Consider the following 23,779-nt stretch of genomic DNA (forward strand, 5'->3'; position numbering starts at 1 on the left):
CACGGCTTTCCTTACAATGCCGGTTTTCTGCCTGAATCAACTTGGGAAAGTGGCTTTCCTTCCAGGGAGCCAGAACCATCAAGCACCTGGAAAATGGTTTGAGTGGTTTCAGGTTTCCACATTCTCATCTAGTAAATGGAAACAGACTATCTAATCATTGAGCTGGCTTCTGTCCCATAAAGGGGAGTACACTGAGATATGTTTAAAACCTGGCATGGTGGTACACCCTGTAGCACCAGTTACCCAGGAGGATGAGGTGAGAGGGTCCCTTGACCCCAGGAGTTCAAGGGCAGCCTAGGCAACATGGTGAGGCCCCATCACAAAAAAAAATAAACAAAAATAAAACCTTGATATATTTCAAATGCTTAAATGCAATCTGTGGACAAGTCAAGTTCAAATGTCTTTCGAAAATGGTTTTTGTGATAAGCGAACTTCTTAAAACATTACGACAGTTCTGGAAGTCTCCACTGACTAAATGAATACAGCAAATCCCAGCACACTAAGCTTCCATTTAGAATTGTTAAAAACTGATAGTTATGAATAGGTGCAGTGATGTACACTTATAATCCCAGTTACTCAAGAGGCTGAGGCAGGAGGATCACAAGTTCAAGGTCAGTCTGGGCAACTTACAAGTCCTAAAAGTGATGTTCAAAGTGAAGGAGGTTAAGATGGGAATAGGAAAGCATAACGAATCAGACATACTTCCCTATGTTCACATATGAATACACAACCTAATTAGATCCTAATTAGAATAAGTTATACTCCAAGTATATAGTCAAAATACACTCTACTGTCATCAGTACTTAAAAAGAACAATTTTTTTAAAAAAGTGAAGAGGTAAGTGTAGAATTAAAGAAAAGCTGCCATTTCTGGAGGAGGCATCTTTCACTGACTGATCCCACATCCCTACTTTAGAAGTGGGTGGACCACTGTGCCATGTTATAGCTGCAGATACTGCAGAACAGGGAAATCAAGCAACTGCTTTTGGCCCAATAGCTCAAAAATGCAAGAGCTAGGATTTAAGTCTGATTTAAAAATCATACTCAAAGCCATGTGCACTGGCACACACCTATAATCGTAGCTACTTGGGAGAACAAGACAGGAGGATCACAAGTTCAAGGTCATATTGGGCAACTTGGCAAGACTATGTCTCAAAATAAAATTAAAAAGCTGGGAATACAGCTCAGTTACAGAGTGTGTGCCTGGCATGTGTGAGTACTGAGTTCAACCCCCAGCAGCATACAAGCACACAAAAAAATTTAAAAGTAGGCAAAGAACCTGAATAGACATTCTCCAAAGATAATACATAAATGCCAACAAGGTTATAAAAAGATGTTCAACATCACCAGTCATCGGAAAAGTGCAAAACACAGTAACACCTCATACCATTAGGATGCCCCCTGTCAAAATAACCAGAAAGCAATAAACACTGGCGAGGATGTGGAGAAATCAGAACACTTGGGCACTGCTGATGGGAATGTTTGGGAAAAAAGTACAGATGCCTCAAAAAATTAAAAATAGAAGTACCATATGATTCAGCACTCCCACTTCTGGGTATATACTCAAAAGAATCGAAAGCAGGATCTCAAAGAGATCATTGTCACCCATATTCACAGCAGCATTGTTCACAATAGTCAAGAGATGGACAATGCTAATGCACAAACCAAGGGTGGCATGTACACACGACGGAATGTAATTCAGCCTTAGGAAAAGGAAAACCTGTCCTCTGATACAATGCAGATGAACCTGGAAGACATTATGCTAAGTGAAATAAACCAGAAACAAGAAGACAAATCCTGCATGAATCTGCTCAGGTGAGGAATCTAAAAGAGCCAAACTCACAGAAACAGAGCAGAATGGTGGCTGCCGGGGCTAGGGGAGGGGGAAGGAGGAGTGCTTGATGGGTATGGAGTTTCAATTTTACAACATGAAAAAGCTCCGCAGGCTCATTTACCACGTCATGAATGTACTTAACACCACTGAACTTACACTTAAAAATGATCGAGGTGGTAATTTTAGGTTATGTGTTCTTTACCACAATTAAAGACAACTTTAGAAAATTTAAAACTCTAACTCTTAACCAAGGCACTTCAGCCCATCAGGCCTTTCTGAAGTTACACATGACTTTTTCCCTCAAGTGGCCAAGGCCACTAGCAGAAATATTCATCACAACGGGAATTACTAACCAGCACTGAGTTTCACTTTCTTTTGCCTTATGACATATCAAGAAAACAAGGGAGTGCAGGCTAGAATGAGCAGTGGGAAAAACTCACAGGGTCCCTGCCTGAAAAAATTCCATGGCTTGGAAAAGGTGAGGAGGGGAGATAAGAGGCTTGGTGTAAGTGAAGATCTCAGATCCTGGGACATCCTCCCAAAGGTCACAGCAGCCGAAACAGGAAATCACAACATTCCCAACCCTTCTCTCTGCCACATATGCTCACGTCTTTCTTAGGTCTCTGGATGTCTGAGCACTCACACCTCTGCCTTATTTAGGCCACACTCTCATACATTCTGTAGTCCTGCCTCTCATGGAACACAAGGGTTACTCCTAGCCCCACCTTACAAAGCCACGGAGGCAGGGGAGCAAGCCCAAAGCCCTGGAGGCAGGAAGCAGAGTGGCACCCCAAAGTGCAGACCCACCCAACCCAGTGCTATAGTTGGCTAACAGGAAGCTGGCCCTAGGCACTATTCCTAAATAGAGGGTAATGAAGCTCCTGTGGGCATTACAGTCTTTGGGCCTCAGTCTTCTTATCTGTAAAATGAGGCATTGGATTTAAAACTCCCTTTCTAATATGAACAGTTCCAAATATCCCAGGTCATCAACAATATCAAGTGAATTCACTGCGCTCCACAGACTCAGGGTATTACGATGGGAGCATTTAAGTAAACCAAAGAATGTCTTTTGTCATCCCAGAGTCTACAGACTCAGACAAAAACCAACACAGACATGCAGACCACAGGGACAGAACTATGCCACTTCTAAAAGAATGAAGTGGTAAGAGGATAAGAATCAAACCATTGCTGACCCACGTGGATGAGATGGTTAGAGATCACAACCAAAAAGCTGTGAGCAAGGAGAGAGGGGGACGTGGGGTGGACTGGGGTTTGTGTTAATGCGGGATGACCAGAGAAGAAAAAGTCCAGCAGTGAGAGGCACCCAGGGCAGCAACTCTGGCCATTATGACACTAAAATTAACCAACGTGATACGTGGTGGTTTTTCTTCTTTCTTCCTCAATACTGGGAACTGGACCCCAAGACACTACCTCCCCAGCGCTGCCCCCATCCCTTTTTAAAAAGTTTTGAGTCAGGATCTTGCTAAATGGCCCAGGCTGGCCTTGACTTGTGATCCTCCTGCCTCGGCCTCCAAGTCACTGGGATTACAGGTGTGCACCACCACACCCAGATATGTTTGCCTTTCTCACCTCACTGATGACTTGAGATTGTTCTTTAGAAACGACAGACATTGTATCGTCAGAAACTTTAAATGACTTCAAACAGGGTTTAAACCTTATATACTATACTAATTTAGAAATAGAACACAGTGATTTGGACTTACCCATTTACGACAACTTTAAAAAAATGCTTTTAGGTTTTTAGAAAAATAATAGAGAAGATGGAATACAGTGTCTTTTAAGATATTGGATATAATTTAAAAGGATATAGAAATCATGGACTTTTTTATATTTCCCAAAAAACAAATTCCCAAACGATTCGCTGAAAATATAATATACTAAAATTTTATTTCTACTAGATCTAAAGAAATCTGTAGTCTCATTGAAGATTATGCAATCAAGGTTTGGGGACACCTGAAGGCTCTTTCTCTGGGGGTGGTGGGGTGGGATCAACAGATGGTCAGTGGCAAGTGAGGCATCTAAGCCACCTGCAGCTCTGCTATCCCCAGAAAACAAGCGGCAGGAGGGTCAAGAACAAGAAACCCTTCAAAAGAACACCATGTATCTCCAACTTCTGGGTTTGATTTTTGCAAATTAAAGCTGCCACTTCCACAACTCAAACTATAGACCATCCCAAGTTTAATAATCCCATGGAAGAAAAAGGAGAACCTCAAATAATTATCTGTAGTTTCAGCTCACAAGAGAGAAATGGTCTTAAAATCAATTCCATTTTTAATAAATCTGATAACATCATGATTTGTGACAGAAACATGCTTCTTTATGTAGGTGAAATGTATTTCAAATGTTCCTTTATTAATTACACATTAATTTTTCCTATTATCAAAGTATTGCATTATAAAATTTTAAAGAGAGACAAGGGAAAACATCACCCATCATACCTTCTCATAACTTCTACAGAATATCAGTGTTTTCTTTGTATCTTTCTCCAAGTGTGTTATTTCTTATATAGCATAATCAAAATAGTTGTAAAAAAATACTTTTATAATAAAAATACCTATAGCTGGTTAGGTCCAAAATTGTACATTCCTTTATCCAAAAGAAATCAAGTACCATCCATGAGCCAAACTCCGCGGAAAGTCCTAGGTCTCTGACAAGATAGTGTCACTGTCCCCACCAGGCTTCAGCTGGATTTTGCAAATGCACTAAGTGCTCTCAAATGCTTGGTAAGACTTAAGCAGATGCAGGAGCATGTGGAGGCCTCACATCAGTGATGCTTACACCAGCCTGGAGCCCAGGTCCATGGTGTGAGATCAGCAAGGGCTCCCTGGGGTCCTATGCTTGAAGGACACCCTGAACACCTTTGGTTGTGGAACCACATGAAAACTATTTCATCCAAAGAATCCCAAACTCTTGTTATAGGATAAATATATCAATCAAACTCTGTTCCTAGCAGAGGACTTTGACCAATGGTTAGCCAATCTCTACCCAAGTCCTTCAGGTAATAAGAAATTCACACTACTTACCCCTGCACAATCTTACTTAGAATAACCATCAACTGAAAAAGTTAGTTTCATTGTCCCCTGCCTTTGGTAGATAAATGATATAATTACTAAGACCACACCAACTTATGGTGGCAGGGGGCTGTGCCCCTCCTCCCAGCTCTGGCCCACTCCATACTCCCACAACCAGATGACAGCTGGGTGGGTCCTGTGGCCACGGTGGTACCACATTTCTCCCGTCACTCCCGGGCAAGCAATCAGAGCTGGGCCAATCAGTTCTACCTCTCAAAAACTGCAATAAAACATAGGCCAGCAGTAGGTACATGGCTACCTCCAGAACTAAGAGGTCACACAGCTCGGGGGTTGGCATGAACCTATAAGGGATGAGTGAGCTGGCAGAACTGGCATGCAGAATAAAGAAGAGAACAGAAGAAAAAAATGATATGACTCCAAAGAGAGAGCTAGAGACGTCCCTGATTCCTGACAACTTCCTAGTTCCCCGCTCTTACCCTTATCTTGATTTCTAAAGTCTTCTTCTGGGTAAGTCAGTCTGAGTCATTTTCTGACTCTTGGAACTACACAATCATTGATGAAAACAGGCCTACACTCAGCTGTTCCCTGAGCGTCCCCTGAGCAACGCCTACGTGCAATGGGCATGCAGGGATACTCAGAAGCTGAAAGCAGCTTCCTGTCTCAGAGAACTCAATCAGGGAAAACAAACAGGATGGTGATACTCAATCAGATATAGATTAATGGAAAGAGACGGGAATGCAGATATGACAGCCAAGATTCCAGTCCATTCTACCACTGACTGCCTGTGAACCCTCAGTGGGTCCCATCCCCCCATACACACAGCCTCAGTACCTTCAAATAAAGGGTTAAATAAAGGGTTTGGAATGGATGACTTTCAAAGTCACCACTTGCTTTTAGGATTTCTTCGAAGTGGTACACTTGAAACCTTTTACATATTCATAATCAGCAACATTATTTTTTTAAGAGTGGTGCGGGTTGCTGGCTATCTTGACTCTGTGCAAAGTTTACCACTTCAGTTAGGAGCCAGTGAAACTCAGCACCACCCTGCAACCCTCATTTGTGTTTCTGAAGGGTGGAGTCGGGGAAGGGCACACTTGGAGAGCTCATCAGCTCGGGCAGTGTGTTCACGAGAGCCTCCGGGATGAGAGAATGCTGTAGAGCTGTGCTCTCCAACACTATAGCCCCTGGTCTCTGTGGTTCTGGACCACCTGAAATGAGGCTAGTGTGAGCAAATAAAATTGTTGAGTGTGATTAGTTAACATTCCAGTTTAAACAACTGTATGTGGACGGTGACTGCCATACTAGACAACACAGTTGTGGATATCAACATACAAGCTCTTAAGGGACAACAGGAATAGAGAGGTTGACTATTCCCATGTGGGAAGGAAACCGTGGCACTGGGTCCTGAAGAGGACACTGAAAAGTCTTCCAGTGCCAAAGTACGATGGGTAGGGTACAGAGGGGAGAAAATGAAGAGGAAGAACCTTCTGGGCAATAAAAATGGTCTATCCAAAACCATGGCTGCCCAAGGAACCCAGCACAGCAGGGGACAGCAGCACATTCCGCAGTCAGTGCTGCAGGCCCCCAGCCCCCCACCCTTCTCCTGAGTACCAGGCAAGGTGGCAATGTACCCAGCCCCCTTGTGACTGGCCAGAATCCATCAGGCATTTCTGGAGCTGTCTTGCTCTCTGGATACAGAGGGGTCACCCTTTCCTCCTTGACGCTTCCTTCTTTGTTCTAGTTGGAAATGGAGGAGAACCCGAAAGTGGAGGCATCTGGGAGGATGAAATGGAAAGAAAGAAGGGGCTGGGCTGACCTCATGGAGCCACCAAACGAGCTCTACTCTACCATTCCAGGTTTCTTATTGTGGGGAAAAAAATTAGTCCCTCTTTGGTGACACCCATGGGCAGACGAGCAGATGCAATCTCTAAATGATGTCAATTTTGGACCCTGGAAGAGAAGTTCTGGACCATGTGAAAACTACACGACAAAGATGGCGAGCACCAGGCGGGGAGGAGGACCCCCACACACAGTGGAAATTCAGGGACTGCGCCAGGTGCTGAGGAACAACCACATGCAGCCTGCTGCACGTGGGGACAGACACCGTCCAAGACTGAGGTCACAGCATCAGGGACAGTGGGGGGAAAGTCTGAATAAGGTACACATTGGCTTCTTTGAGGGAGGGTGGGGGGGGTGATAAATTTGAAGTGGCCATGGGAAGGAACACCACCTGTGAAGGAAGGACACCACCTCACCTCTGACTTCCAACCTCGTCTCACACATGAGGCTGAAGAAGCCCACTATGACTACCCTGCCCTCCCTCGGCCCTGACCACAAGCTTTGGCAAGAGAAAAAAAGGCTGTAACCGTAGGACTAGAGAAACCTTCCCTCAATCACAGGGGAAGATGCTCCTGCAAACTACAATCCCCAAATCCAGAGCCGCTGAGTGAGACGAGAGTTCACTTCCCATCACAGAACAGTCATCAACAGAGTCCTCATGCTAAAGACTCTAGGCAGGAAGCGGGCCACACTCCTCACCTTTCAGTGGAAATCTGTCATCTTCCCAAGAATCAAATTCACAAGTCTGGCAGTACAATCATGTCAGAATTATGCAAGACCATAATTACAGTGCTCTTACTTTGGTGAATGAGGTTTCAAATCTTGTTAGGGCTCACGCTGCAAATATTTTCATTTATATGAAAGTGATAAAGCAAATTTACTTGGAAAAAATCCATTTAGAAAGCAGTTTAATGCACCCCTTGGCTTCATCTCAGGAATTTTACAAAGTCAAGAGCTCCCTGACTGTGCCTAAAGTTGTAACCCTGGAGTTGCCAGCTCACGCACAGTGGGCACGCCCAGCTTTGCCCTCTACAGGAGAAAACGTTCTTTCACCCAAATAAGTGTAAATAACAGAAACCATCCAACTAGGTAGATTCTAATTCTGCTCAAGTTTTAGGATCACCAGTAATGCCCCAAATGTGTGCTTTACAGGCAAGCGTTAACACTCAATTCTAGAATACTTCCAACACAAGACTGTGCTTTCACTGCGACTCAGCCTTTTGCTGCACAAGCACTAATTTAAGTGAGCAAACTAGTCAAAACTCTTGATAATTTATTCCTAAAACTGTTAGCGGTTCATTTCTGTGACTGAGAGAGTGGATGTGGAGTTAAGCTCATTCAATCTGAACTTGGGCTATGTGAACTGAGAGATGTGGGAGTCACAGGCACATTATTTAGTCCTTCTATCCCACTGCTTAAAAACAGGGCAGTGACACCTATAATATGTTGGTGAGTCTAACTGCCTGAAAGTTCAGACACCAAATACTTAATGTGATAAAGACAACTATAATGGTTATTATTGATACTAGATTTGTTTTATGGCAAAGAAAAGAGGATTGATTGGCTATTTCATAAGGTCCTATTTCATAAGGATCCATTTGTTTTTCAATCCATTGTTTATTTTACTAATAATCCACGTTTTTTGGCCAGCATTTAGGTCAGAATAGGATGTTCTTGTGTTTATCAGCCATTGGGGCTTGAAGGTCCTACTCAAGAGAATTCAAGCTCCAGAATCAGAGACTGGGGTGAGGTCCAGCAGTGTGTGTTTCCACAGGTCGTGGGGGATCCTAGGGGATTCCAGGACACACTCAGCTTGAGAACAGCTGAGAGAAATGTAGCTCCATGCAAATGGCACTAACCAGTGAACCTCAGGCAGCCTTCCAGGAGCTGTGGGAGCCCCAGGGAGGCTCGCCAGGGACTTAGCTTCCCCCGTGCTCAGAGGGCAGCATCAGGACCCAAGACAACCTCCCTTTCAGTCTGGAGCAGAAGACAGACAGTCAGACAGAGCCAGCCAGCAGAGAAGCCCAGCTGGTGGAACCAGGCCTCTCCCACCCACAGTGGCCTCACCACCCTAGCCCAGCCCTCTGGAAAAGGAGGTTCCACATAGGCTAACACTTAAAACCCTTTCTTAACTTTCATCCACAAAATACCCTTCACATCAGTGTTCACAGCAGGAATCATAACAGCCCAAAGGTGGAAACAACCCATGTGTCCACTGACTGCCAAATGGATAAGCAAAATGTAATATGCCCATACAATGGAATACTAATCTCCCTAAAGAGAATGCAGCACTGATAACTATTATAACATGATGAAGTTTGAAGGTATTATGCTAAGTGAAAGAAGCCAGATACAAAGGACCACATAATAAATAACGACATTTACATGAAATGTCCAGAATAGGCAAATACACAGACAGAAAGTAGATCTGTGATTGGCTTGGGGTGGGGTGGAGGTTGGTATAGTGCTTTGGGCAATGAGAACTACAGGAATGTTTTAAAATTATATTGCTGTGATTGCACAATTTGTAAACACACCTTAAAAACAATACTGAAATTGCTTTAAATGGGGGACTAGTATAATAAACGATTACATCTTAATCAAGCTGTTTTTAAAGCAAAACAAGCCTTTTCTGTCAAGAAAAGCTAATCCAACCATTCCCCAATAGAGCACAAAGAGCACAGGAGTGGGGAGGGCCAGGACAGGCCAGCAGACACCTGTATGGCAGCAGGTCAGGAGCTGAAACTCCTGGGTCCTGTGAGGACTGGGTCAGCCCCTGCAGGCCCTGGGCCTCCTTAAATTTTACACCCAGGAAATCTGCTGGCCTCACCTCATCCCAGCCCTGACTTTGAGGCTGTTTTGGGTCCAGACAGGCCTACAAATTTTATGCCTCTGGAAGTATTTTCAAACTATTTGCTTTAAATACTTCATGGCTCCCTGTGCCTAGAGATTAAAATTTGAAGGTGACAAATTGAGATCTTCTGCTCTGGGCTTTGTCCTGTGGGCAGCCACACACCAGGGACACACTAAGGAAGAACTCCCTGCCAGCTAGCTAGGCTAGGTACTGTAAGCACTGTCACTGTCACCTGACACCCTGATGGGAGCTAAGGGATTCAAACCAGGCTATCCAACTCCAGTGCCCCTAGAAACCTGTTCCCAAAGCCTTCTTCCCAAGCAGCAGTGACAAGATGTCCTCCTATCCCAGCCTGTAGCTCTAGACCTCAAGCAAAGCTCAAGGACGAGCTATTTAACCATCAGTGGTTCACCAGGAAAAGCTTAACCAATGCTACCTTAACAATGTTAATAGGCACAAAAATAGCAAGGCAAGGTAAAAGCTTGCCATTCACTGTGGCTTCCCTGACTTCTCAGGTGACCTGCCAAGAAGCACAACATGGGGAAAAGAATCTACTGCTCAAACTCTAGAAATTCACTGACAATCAGATTCTTGGTTTGCAATACTATATCTTGAACCTGGTCTTTATCCAGCACAGAAAAGCAAAATTATACAGAAAGTAAATTAAGAACAAGCTTTATTAAAAAGGCATATGTCTTGCTGGCAACTGGAGACAAGCTTTTCCTTCCTTGTTTAGCCCATGCCATAAAGCCCTGTTGAAAAAAAGAGAAACACCTCAATTTCAGAACATAGTTCTCTATTCAAATAAGTTGCGGATGAATAAGGAATATAAATATTACAACAGGTCCAAAACAAAAACGCTGGGGCTGGAGAGGAAGCAAGCATACTCTGGGGGCACTGAAAGAAACCAGGGCCTTCAAGACAAGGGAGCAACACTGCCATCAAGTGGCAATAGTTGTTCAAGTCACCCTCTGAGGTCTATTGGATTAAGGATGACTGAAGCAGATCAGAATCCTGGGGAGAGGGTTGGAGAAAAGGAGAAGGAAGGAGAAGGGGGCGGGGGGGGGGGGGGGGGGCAGGAGGATGAAGAAGGAGAGGAGGAAGGAGAGGAGGAGGAGGAGAAGAGAAGAAGCAGCTGACTCATGCCAGGTTCCATACCCACAACCATGACTCCAGTGAGACAAAGGGGCAGTTCAGCTTTGTATTTTGAAATCTCCCCAGGTCACTGTGGTGCCCAGTGAGAAGTTGACAACCACTGATCAAAACAGAAAGGTCAGATACGAAGTCACTATGGTGCTAATTTCCAGTAAAGTTTTACTTGCTGTGAGGCACAGGAGTGCACACCTAGGGAGGATGAGACAGGAGGATCACAAGTTTGAGGCCAGCCTCAGCAACTTAATATGACCCTGTCTCAAAATATAAAAAGGGTTGGGGATATAGTTCATTGGCAAAGTGCCCCTGGGTTCTATCCTCAGTACCATTAAAAAAAAAAAAAAGTTTTACTTGTTATTCTACTAATATCATTTATTAAAATTTTCCAAATGTACATAAATTCCTGTAAATCTGGCTACACACAACAAAAATCAGTCATAAAATGCTTTTGACATTTTTTATAATATGTCATCATAGCATTCACATTATATAGTTTTCCCATTACTGTTTATACCCAAATTTGTATCTAATGTTTACTAGACTTAACCTTACCACAAATGGGGCATATTGACAGAGAAGTACTCAAAACACACACACACACACACACAAACCCTCTGAACTTCCATTCACTGGACTATTCGCTTGTATAATGGGTTTCCTATCAATAAAATGTTCTTATTAATATGAAAATAGATTTTCTTTCCTTTTTCTTCCCAAGATATGTAAACTCTGAAAGCATTTATTGTTGGTAAAATGTACAACATAATCTGAAATCCTTAAGTGAGAAGTATTAGACTAGACTACAATTGTTCTCTGGCACACAGGTTAAAGAAGCATCTGCCTTTGGTTACGTATCATCTTGTGTTATCATTAAGTGACCTTTTTGTTTTGCTCGGCGGTTTTCAACTTTTTGCTGGGCACCACGGTCACCTGAGGAATTTCAAAATAGGAAGCTGGATCTGCTCCTTAGTCTCACAGAGTCAATTACATATTAACATATATATTACATGTTAAATTATTATGTAACAATTATATAATTATTTCTTAACAATAACAAATATTCTTTTGTATGATACACTGGGAAAAGAGGCTGTGGAATGTAAGTACCATCAAATATGTAGTCAGAAGCTGCTTTTCAGCCTTGCTAGCTGGCCTGACAATTAGGTTAGAGCCCAGGGCTAAGAAAACTAACATCTGCAGGTGTCCTGTGCCCTCGGTACCATCCAAAGCCAAAACTCCCCACAGTGGGAAATGGTGGCAGAAAGGCGAAGCACCATGTTTGGTCTCATTTGGCACTTCATCGAATTTCCTTCGTATCTACTATCACGTTTTCCTTACCACAGCATTTTCCCGACCACACTAGCTCTTTGCTTCTCCAGACCTTCAACACTTCTCAGAAAAAGGTATGGCACAGTGAGAGAGCATGTGCCTAGAAGGCTTGAGGTCTGGGTTCCATCCCCATCAAGGCAAAGAGGACCAAAAAAAAAAAGTCACTGATAAACCCAAATTGATTTGAGGATTGAGATAGGAAACCCCTTGAGTCAGAGAGTAGCCTAATGGAGAGGTGCAGTTAAAGACTAGAAGATCTGGTTTGGACTTACTGTGGCTCCTTATTCTAGGCCCTTGCTGCTCAGAGCGTACCAGATGCATGAGTATCATTGGGGAACTTGCAGAAATGGAGATGCTCAGGACCCTCCCAGACCTACTGCATCAGAATCTGCCTTTTAACTAGAATCCCAGAGGTCTCTGAGGGATGAGAGCACTCCTCCTGCCTGCCTTCAGCAAAGGGCTGGGTGGCTCAACAGTGAGACTCTGAAAGAGGCCAAGTGTGCTGCAAGGGCACAAGCATCATCACCCTCCACTCAGGGCCCTTGGCTGTGCCCCAAACACACTCCCAACCTCACAACAGTGTCGCCATGGTTCACTAGCACTCTCCTCTGTGGAGTGAATAGTTTACCAAATGTGGTCCTTTCAAATTCTCAGCATCGCACAAACCTTTCACCCAAAGAACCCACAGCACAAAGAAGAGACGACATGCTTTCCCGGGGTTTCTACAACAATAGCAATAATGACTGCCAGAAACCTAGAGCCCTGTGCTTTAAATTTAAGGCATCATGAAGCTTTTAGCATCCTATTTCATGATCTATGTTTGTTCTGTTACAAAAGCATTTGTCTTGCTAAGTGTATGAGTAAAAATTGCTGATTTCCTACTTACCATGCAGTTTCCCTTTTGTGTAGAACCTGCTGTGCACCTGACCTACTGCCTAAGAGAGAGACCTACCTCTTGGAGGTTCAGAATTAAATCCTGCCCTCTTAGGATTTAATTAAAGCTGGAATTCTTTTTCTAAAAAATATTTTTAGTTGTAGATGGACACAGTACCTTTATTTTTATTTTATTTATTTATTTTTATGTGGTGCTCATAATCAAAACCCAGGGTCTCACACATGCTAGGCAAGCACTCTACCACTGACCTACAACTCCAGCCCAAAGCCGGAATTCTTAAAAAAGATCAACTGGTCACTGATAAAAGAAAAACAGGGGCTGGGGATATAGCTCAGTTGTAGAAGGCCTGCCTAGTACTCACAAATTCCCAGCACTGGAAAATAAAAATTAAAAGAAAAAAATCTGATGGACTTGGGAATGTTTCCCCAGGCTTAATTGACATATACGAGTAAATTCCTAAATACAGATTAACCTCCTACCTCCTTCAGGCAGTGTTACAAAATGTAAAATTCAGATTCTTGCAACTTAATTACTTCACAAGAAGATTGTATCTAGAAAGAGTCACACATCCCTGAGTAAATGACAGGCTAACGCTGTTGGAGATAATATTTGCACAGTCTAATCTCTCTACCTCTGTCCACAGCGCTTGACACTCTCTCTCTCTCTTTTTTTTTTTTTTTTGGTACCGGGGATTGAACTCAGGGGCACTCAACCACTGAGCCACATCCCCAGTCCTATTTCATATTTTACCTACAGACAGGGTCTCACTGAGTTGCTTAGTGCCTCCCCAGCCGCGGGGATTAGAGGCATGCACGGCTGCATCCAGCTCTATTTCCTCTTTTAATATTTAGTTGAAGCCACACTCCTTAATAACACCCTCTCTCCAGGCTTTAACTCATCTAAAAAACAGAACTCCCAAATTACAAACAATCCTATTTACCCTTCAGTAGTGTTACTATTCCTAAGCAAATGGTGGATCTTAAATTTCTGATAGTTGGTCCTAGCAGTGTTTTCTGAGTGGAAGGAAGAGGAAGGTATTCCTGTCTCGAGTTTTTCACCACCAGGCTTCCTGGAGTTTAGCTGAAGTGTGCACTGCCAGAACATAAAGGCAGAGTGGTCCATCACTCTGAGCATCTGACACTGATTTATGAGGTAATGTGCTTCTCCACAGAAACATGTATGACCTTCATGCCCAAGAAAGGGGTCTCAGTCACCCATGGGTCGAGGCACTAACAGAAAGCAGAAGCAGAGACTCTTGGCACTGCCTCTGGCAGTACACACTTTGGTAGGGACAGCACAAACTCCACTAGGACCTCTGGGGAAAGCAGCCTCAGGACCTCTCAACTGTCTGTTTCTCTCCCTCAGTTGCAGTGGACTACATGGAGGGCTGACCATGTATGCCAAAGTGGTCACAGACCACAAAAGGCTTTGGCATCTCTGCACCCTGAGGATGGGAAGCAGACAGTGGCAGAGGATGAAGACAACTGATTTAGGAGAAGAAAAGTCACAAACAGAAATCAATCTCCCACCCCTCTTCTGCACTCTGGTTCCAATGCTAACTAATGTGGAAGGAGGAGAGAGAGACTGATGGCAGACAAGTCCACACATAACTCTCAGAACTGTACTTTTCATCACAGCCAGACCCTGGCCAACAGGGAGACACCTGAGCACACCCACTTGAGGAAGAAGCCTGCAGGAACCCCCTGTGGCTGGAGTTCCACAACATGACGTACAGCAGGCCACAGCCAGCAGCTCATGCTGGGCATCCCTGGCTGAAGACCAGGGCATGTGCCAGGCAGAGCCGAGCTGTGGAGCACAACAGCAAGCTGAGCTCCTGCACTGCATTAAACATTTTAAAACCCACATCGTCAACATATTTCAGTTTTAACAACCAATTCCAGTGAGGTCTGGTCACCTCAATACTGGGGCACCGATCTGAAATACTGAAACTGATTCTGCTGTGCTGTAGGTTTGGGACTGAAATCAGAGCTCAAGTCCTCCTCCAGGGCTGTCTCCGCCTCCCTCTGCAGCCTGTGGGCTACTCTGGAGGACTGAGGCACGCCCATCCTGTTCATGCAAGCAGAGAGGGGAATCAAAGTTCCGCCACTCAGCACAGTAGCTCCCCCAAGGCCCACAGCAGGAAGGTGCTGGCAGAGTGGCCCCAGGAGGAGGGGCTATGGCAAGAGAAGTTGAGTGCCAGGAGCACGAGGGACCGCCACATCATGGGAGGGAACTTTCTACTGGAAACATTAACTCTGATTTTGTTTCCAACGCTATGAATTTTGAATATTTTTAAAAGTGTATCAGTAAGGACATCATGCTCCTTTGTTTCAATTGGTGTGGTAAAAGGCATAGACTAGACCGCAGGTTAGCAATTCAGATAGCTCAATACAGCTCACAGCCCCTAATGCGGGAAGACTGCTGGGATCCGAGTGCTGCCTCCATCACCGCCCAGGCTTTCCCACCAGAACGTGGGAGCGTTGCTACCCTAAGCGAGTTTTAATGCCCTTCTCCAAATGCACCTTCAGAGCCGCCTCCGCCTCCTGGATGCTGAAGAAGCCAGCTCTCTGCCCTCGGTCAATACAAGGGGCCTCCTGGGGTCCTGACACTCTTCCTCCACTTCACTCAGGGGCGGCCTTACCCTCGTATCTTCCGGGGGAGTCGCACGCCTTCTGTGGGGTGGCCACGCGCAGGAAAATCTGCTGCCTCCATGAGTGCCGCCGGGCCTTCACCGGGGTCCCACCAGAGTCACCGAGGTGGTTCACTTTGGATTCAAAGTCCCTAAAATTATAAGGTAATGGATTTATGACTGGTGGGGAAGCATTAATTTTTTTTCACTTGACTTTTTAAAAGCAAAACACTCAATTATGAATTATTTTTGCATAAACAATTCACTAGTCACAGCAGTTGCAGCACACTCACAGTGGTCAGTATTCCTAAAGGTCTGCCTTCCTACAGGCCACGAAAAGAGTGGGAATGCACACCCTGAAACAGTTTCTACTGGAAATGGTGTTAAGAAATGCTCCACAGACCACAGCTTCCACTTCAGAAAACAGAAGCTGCCTAGAGGGGGCGCTGTTACAAGGACCCTAGGACCCAGTCCGAGTGCGAATATTTTCTCACCATGGTTCTACGTGGGGTCTACACCTCCACAACTGCCACCAAAAATGAAAAGCTGTGGTTTAGCTACACAGAACCATCTAGGCAATCATTATGCTGTTGCTTGTTAGTGATGATGGCTTTGTATTTAAAACTACAAAAGGAAGCATGATTGACAATATTTATAAATAACAATTTAATCATAAACCATCTTCCTATTCACAGGACCACTTGGGGAGGTGGGTGCAATTTACCCTTAAGTATGGACACACAATAGAAACTATCTCCCCAACTTAAAGATCAGACACACTATTTAGGACAGCCACAAATGCCCCACCTAGCGACACTGCTCTATGACATTAATAAGAAACTTACATCAAAACTGGAGGGCACATTTTTTAAAAAGACATTCAATAAGAAAAAACATATGAGAAAGAAGATACAATAGATTTAGCTTGAGTGATTTTTTTACATGGCATTAGAAGTTAAAATAACCCCATATATCTAACAATTCCAGGTTTGATATATCTAAATCAAGCCCTACCTTTTTGTGTTCATAAAGTCAGAGGTGTTATTTTCATCTACAGGAGCCAGAAATTTTAGAAAATTTGGCACAGAGGAGGAAGAATGAAGTTTTTTCCGCAGGGCATTACGGTACGAGATGCTGAGAGTTTGGTCAGAAAGTTTAGGGTAAAGAAATATAAACAAAGTAAAAAATATAAGCTTCAGAATTTTAAACAACACACATTTTCATTCTACTGCTAAGAAAAGTAGACCAGATAAGAAATTTAAAATAGTTTACAAATAAGATTCAACTTTCATTTTTAGTCAATAAGATTCAATTTTAAATGAATGGAATCAATGAATGAATTTTTTTAAAAAAATGTCTACCTTATAAATGACTCTTTCTTTCAAACTGAAAAAAATAATAATTTTCCTGACATTCAGAAAGTTTGATATGGCACAAATGGTAGTATACATAGTCAAACGAAGTTGCTCACGTGTGTGTTTGTGTGTGTACACCAACGGCAGGGGAATATGAAATAAGTACATACAAAGTCTGCCATCAAGACTGTGTTCAATATTTTTAAGAAAATTAACAATAAAATTTAAACAACAGTGAAAACAGTAAGATCAAGTCTAAACAAAACTAAACGCACACACAAGCGAGGGTTGGGTGCGCTGTGTGGCCATCCCCCCGGCAGGTGCTCAGCCAGTGTGAACTCCCGGCAAAGACAGACAACACTGAGCTTGCCATGCGAGTGTGCTCACCTCTTCGGCACAGCATTCCCACTTTGTTCTCCACTGGAATTATGTTTTAGGTACTTAAAAAAGTTTGGCGAGGAGGCGGAGGGATTAAGACGAGGTGGAGGAGCAGGCATGGAAGGCTGGCCTGAGCAAGGCTTAGACTCGCCCGCAGGTGGATGGTCCATGCTAAACAGCAATCGGAGAGAGCACGGGGTTAGGGGGGAAAGGGAGGCAGAGGGGATAGGGAGGCAGAGGGGAGGGCTGAAGCAGGAGGAAGGAAGGAAGCAAAGGAAGGAACATAGAGGGCTGCCTTGTCTCATCTCTCAACACAAACTAGACAGAGGCACAGGGTTCTTCCCACTTCTCTCCCACCTCTGCTCTCCCCAGCAGAGGTATTTTCCAGTGAAAACAGCGCATACCAGAGGTCATTCTTGATCGTTCCCACTTGTCTATGCTCCCAGTGTTATTATACTTTTTTCTCTACTCCCTTTCTGGCAACTGACAGGAAAAAAATTTTAATTACAACAAAAACAAAAGAAAAAGAAAAATATCCAAGGTTTTAAAAACATATTTCCTTTTGGAACAATATCCTGCCCTACATTTCAATGTCTTACTTCCTACAGTCAGGAGAAAAGAGTTTGCAAGAGGGAAAGCAAGCAAGATGACCCTTCTAGAGAGGAAGACAGCCATCTCCCTGCCCTTCTCCCCTCTCATCATCGATGTCAGACATGATCCAGAACAAAGCTACATTCTTAAGGGAGAAAGGAAAGACGGTGACATTGAGTTGTGGCATCTTAGGCTGTGTGCAAAAGAAGGCTTGTCAGAAGAACCAGGACTTTCCAGATGGCAGTGCTTCCATTACCAAAAACGCCAGAGAGAGAGGAGTGGGTGCACAGGAGTCAGGCAGAGCAGAAGCAGTAGTGGAGAGGGTGCTGGGAAACAACAGAAACTGATGTGGCTACAGCCAGGTCACGCCGTTCTCAATGTATTTATCAAAAAGTTGCTGTGGATGACCTGCTTCTGTGATCACAGTTGTCCAGCTGAATTCAAAGAACCTGTGATGCTATCCAATGGGTGACTAAGAACAGAGTCGGCAGGCTGCGCTACATGAGTCCAAGGTGATGAATGAATGTCACTTTCTGAAACATTTCAAACACCCCTGCACACACTCACTCAGCTACACCACGCCTGCACTACCTGTGGACAAACCAGACAAGCCCTGGAGCTGCTGCTGTCACCAGAGGAAGGCAGCCATCATTTGCAGGTCTGGCCCTAATTCATACTTACCAGCTGAGTGCTTTAAAGAGATTTTTAAAGGTAATTCTGTGTCTATTCATAGTCTGTGGCACTTAGGATTAATCACTTAAGGGGCCTGGAAGGAACAGGGAAAACTGTCACCATATTCTTCACCCTTCTTTATTCCAATTGTTCATTTGAAGCCCAATTACTTAAATTTGCAAAGAATCCAGAATTCTGAGAGTGCAAAAAATTTTAGACAATCCAAGAAATTTTAGATAACGTCTACTCCAAGATTTGCCCAGGTCACAACTAGCTGAAGAAAGATGGAGAAACAGAACCCAGGCTACTGGGTTCATCCCTGTATGCAAGACCTGCCTCTCCCACTCTGCCCGTACAAATACCAAGCCTCAATTCCACCACAGCTCATTCTAGGTCTCCAAGTGAGAGTCTGCTCACCCACTTGCCAGTTTGGTCAAGGCCAGCTGCCAAGTTCCAAAGTCAACAATCTCTCTTACATTATTTGAGGAGTAATTCTACACGTTAAGGACCATTCTGCTCAGTTTTACTTGCTCCCTGACAATACCCTCACTTGAACAGTAGCAAGCATCCCCTATCTGCAAACTTCTTAGGGGAACTGAGGAGAATATATCACTGCTACCAGTTTTATCTTTTTAAGCCCAGAGTAAAACCTGGGCTTAAAAACCTGACTCAGATTTTTCTTTCACCCAGTAAGCATCCCTTGGACCCGCATACCTGGTTAGTCAGATATATCCCAGCTATTTACACAACACATTTTATGTTTTAAACAAATCTTACTTTCGTTCGTGAGGCGTCTCTGTGCTCACTGAGTGATACCTCATAAGTTTTCTCTGAGAGACCCCTGGAGAGCCCTGAGTGGGCTCTGGAAGTTCTGGGCACCCCACCGGGAAATGACTCAGGGTGTTCGCTCGCCTCCGGAAGGTCTGCTGAGGGGACAGCGAACCAGGCTCTTCTGTGAAATGGCCCTCCGAGTCACTGGACAGGTCATCTGAAGAGCCAAGGAGCTTGAAGGAACTCTCAGAGATGGGCAAGGCCTCCTTGTCACCCACAGACGGCTCCTGGCAGCAGACAGACAACAGATCAGACATACTACAGGGGAATTTGTGGAATTTAGAAATCTCTACTCCTAGAGGAGGAAAACATTTTAGTATATAGACACATCTGATTAGAACTCTTTCTAGTGGTCACCAAAAATATGACATAAAAATCCATCTTGTCAGAGACACAAGATGCTAGTCTGCTGAAGAAATGGGGAGAGTGCCCCAATTCAAGAATTGGTCATCACACAACTGTCCTGAGCAACACCATGAGTAGTTCCTGGAAAACAGGAGTCTCCTACCACTTTTAAGTGGCACCAGTGCTGTTCACCTTGTCTCTGCTGTTTCATCAAGTTTATCTTTGCCAAGTGTGTTCGCATTACACATCAAGGCTCTCTCTGAATCTGATCTAGTGTTGAGGTTTAACTTGATAATCTTGAGACTAAAAACTAGCTTATATTATTCTTAGATTATGGAACTTTTCTCTATAGACACTTGTTATGATTCAGGGGAAAATGCTCAACTTCTTCCTGCACCTCATTTTCTTATCTACAAATAAGAGAGTACACTGAAAATTTACCTGTTTCATAAACAAAGCAAGATAATACAGCTTAAATATTTTGTGTGCCATAAAATGTAATACAAATGCAAGTTCCTGTTTCATTAAGGACTGCCCAGAACTGAGTTCTCAAACATTAAGAATCATAGCAACGTTTAACACTGTATGTTTTAAGATGCTGTTTTCTTGAAGGAATGAACCACTACCATTTATGCACACCAGTGCTCAGCACTACATTCAAGACATGGCAATGGCCAATACATTCTTATCAAATCAAAAAATGACAAAATAGAGGAAGTGTACCAGCAGACCCCTACTGAAACTGCTAGGAGGGACAGGTACATCAGCATAAATAGACTGAAAAGGAATGAGTGCATCTAATGCTGTAATGGAAAACCTAAATTCTACCTTTTCATTTGATACACAGTTGAATACCTTTTGGATGATAGATATTGGGGATTTTAACTTCAAAGAATTAGTTTATTAGAGAGGTTATACACGCTTAATTCTATAGGAATTACATAGGGCAAGTTTAGTTCCCAACATACTATAAATGTTATTTTCGTAACTAAAATTTTTCATTCTTTAAAACTCTATAGTTCTGAAGATCTCTTTAAGGATTTAAAATTTTGTTTAAGATAATATATCACAGAAAACAATCTCCATCATGCAAACTTATTCATCTAAACATGGATTAGCTTTCCTCTGAATTATATGCAAGAGCCCTTAACTCTTAGCTTGTTTTGTAGACTAAAGAGGTCAGATATACTGCTTCTTTGCAACTGGAGGATGATCATTTATTAGAAGAGATCCAAGTATGTAACTTTACAGCAGTTCCCCAGTTCAGGCTTAAGAAATGGAAGAAGTGAAGAAGTGCACCAAACATATACAATCTATACAGTAGCTTCTGAAAAGTTTCATTTCTCTCTTACGATTACTCTAAAAACTGAAGCTACTGCATATATTTCCACCTTGGAAATGAATAAAAAGCAAGCAATAAGACTTTCTGAAATAGTCACTTGAGGGGCTTTCTCAACAGTGTCTACCTGATGCTGGGGCTATTTGTATCTTTTATCTCTGACCTACGAGGTAGGCTCCTAAGAGAAGGTGCTATGACTTACTCATCTGTCTATGACAGATAAATCATAACATTTCTACCCTTGGACTCCAGGGCAGGATCAGTGTGTACTAGATGGAGGCTAGATGACACTGTGGTTCACTATATTTTAATTTAGAAAATCACCTTTAGAAGACTGGACTCTAGGGTCTCACTCCCCAAAGGGGGTCTGTAGGCCAGCAGCATGATCTTGGCACTGGTCAGAAATCCGACATTTCAGACTTCATGCCTGACCTAATGAACCTGAATCTGCACTTTAACCAGAACCCCTACCTTAAAATTTGAGAAGCACTTAGTAAGAAATGCTTCTCAAACCATACAGTGTGGCACACTAGTAGGTTAGTGGTATCAATTTAGTGGCCTGCCATGAGCAGTTTCTAAATAAAACAGGTCAAAAAAATACAAGTATATATTGCATACTATTCAAAGTAAATAACCATCTTGTGGATTTTCAATTTCATGTGCATGTATAAATATGTTTGTGAACTACATCACAATGTTAATCGTGTTTCTTACTGTTGGTTATGGCCTCAAAACTTTGAAAGTCACACATCTAGAAGAGATCACAGAAGAATTTAAACCATTCCTGTGGTAAGGAGCTGGCCTCCACAAAATTCCTCATTCTTGCATCAGAGCATACCCTGATAACAGAAAGAAAAGCTGGTCTCTTCAGCAAAACCCCAAACCCACTTTTTGGCAATTATGTTGCTAAACTAATCAGGTTCAGATATGCCTAAATATCTAGGAAGAAGGATATGAGGCAAGGACATATACCCAGGCTTGTTATCAAAGAGAACTATATACTACTAAAATTGTGTTTGGTGGCAGGGAAGAAGAATGAAGCTAGATGCTTATTTAGAAAAATGTTAAAGATTACAATCATGGAGCCACCTAGAGGATAAAGTTTCAGGAATTTCAGTAGCGTATTACTCTGAATTCACAAACCCCCTTTTGAGGTTCTCTCAATTTTAATTATTTTTATTATTGGAAAATCTACTTGGGAAAGAAATTTTAGCTTAGTGGTCTAAAATTGTGATCGTTTCTTTGTTTATGGAACAGCATCTGCTTTTTAATGTAAAACTTTTATGTCATGGTAGAACTACATGACAGGCCCTCTACCTGCACCAAGAAGGCTGGAAGCACCAATTTTTTTTTTTTTTTTTTTTTTTTTGTATGAGGATTCTTTTGTTCTTTTCAAAAGAGATCTATAGTTAGAAGATGAGCGTCGAGATAACTGTTAGCTAGTTTCTTCAGTACCATAAAAAGAGATAAACATGCTTACTTTGCTGATGTTACTTAATGTGCTAGACATAGAGCTGTCCAGATCCACACTGGTAGAATGTTCCTGCAGGCCTTTGGCTTTATTACCCTACATGAAGAAAAGGCAGTTGAGTTATGACCCCTGAGGCTTTTGCAAAAGCATCAGCTACAGGCATCTTGTTCTATTTATATGAACTCAAGAAAAAAACACCTACTGAGAATTGCTGCTAAGCATTATAAACATTAAGAAAATCAACATTTCTGTCATTTATTTTTTTTAAAGTACCACTCCAGGCTAAATGTTTCAAAACACTTGTGGATCCAGTCATTTGGCAGGAAAAATAGGCTGGAGAAAGACAATCCATCTGTGAAGAAAAGCAGGTGCTCAAGCAAGCACTCTCTACTCCTCCTTCCCAAGTCACGAGTCATCACAACTAGCCAGCTGCACAGTCTGCAACCAACATTCTGTCCCTCTGGAAGCTCTCAATCGAAGCCCTTCTAACCCTTGTTTTAAAATTGAACAGTTTCTAATTATCTCAGGGGATGTTTAATTATCTCAGGGATGTTACAAATTATGTCAGAAATATCTTTGAACAAAATAAATTTTAATTTTCTTTAAATAAATAAAGCACATTTCAAAGGGAATTTGTCATAAAATAACAAAGAATCACAACGAAATAGTGCAAGCTCCAAAAAGGTGTGAAACTTGGGACAGAAAATCAAATGCTGATTTCTCAGAAGTGTCACCAAGGCTATTTTATACTCATGGAATTGGGGCAGGGAGGTTTCTTAAAGAACTCCCAGATGGATACGTATGTGTACTTCGTTCTTCCTCTGCAGCTGTAGTTGTTAACTTTTTTCTGTAAACAGTCAGAAAAGCTTTTATGCACTGTGAGTCATATGTTGTCTATGGCAAGTACTCAGTTTTGCACAAAAACAGCCTTAGACAACAGGAAAGTGGATGGACATAACTGTTCCAATACTACTTTAAGTACAACAGAGGTGGTTGGATAGACCCCTGCTACAGAGTTCCAGACACCTAACAACAGTAGCTGACAGGAACTGGTTTTTTAAGTTGTAACTAGTAACACCAAGAAGAACAAAACCCACACCACAGTCTATCTGTTCTCTTTAAGGGCTGGTCAATGAAGAACACTATTTAGGAAGGAGGAAAAAATCCCATGGGATAGAATACAAAAGACTGGAGAATATTTCTTTTAAAACCC

At 42.9% G+C, this 23,779-nt stretch overlaps 1 protein-coding gene across 5 annotated transcripts in view; it reads right to left on the reverse strand.

Annotated features, from left to right (window-relative positions):
• Tbc1d1 (TBC1 domain family member 1) overlaps nucleotides 1-23,779 on the reverse strand; it is a 221,363-nt gene that overhangs the window by 55,770 nt on the left and 141,814 nt on the right. For 3 of the 5 annotated variants that reach the window (XM_047566308.1, XM_047566313.1, XM_047566312.1), the window contains 5 exons: nucleotides 22,576-22,662; nucleotides 19,358-19,638; nucleotides 17,327-17,488; nucleotides 16,599-16,718; nucleotides 15,597-15,736 (listed from right to left, as the gene is read on the reverse strand). In XM_047566308.1, coding sequence (XP_047422264.1) covers nucleotides 15,597-15,736; nucleotides 16,599-16,718; nucleotides 17,327-17,488; nucleotides 19,358-19,638; nucleotides 22,576-22,662 — 790 coding nt within the window. The remainder of the gene's footprint in view (nucleotides 1-15,596; nucleotides 15,737-16,598; nucleotides 16,719-17,326; nucleotides 17,489-19,357; nucleotides 19,639-22,575; nucleotides 22,663-23,779) is intronic. The other 2 variants (XM_047566310.1, XM_047566311.1) reach the window with 2 other exon arrangements.

This window comes from Sciurus carolinensis, chromosome 10 (assembly GCF_902686445.1).
Source record: "Sciurus carolinensis chromosome 10, mSciCar1.2, whole genome shotgun sequence".
Classification (NCBI taxonomy): domain Eukaryota; kingdom Metazoa; phylum Chordata; class Mammalia; order Rodentia; family Sciuridae; genus Sciurus; species Sciurus carolinensis.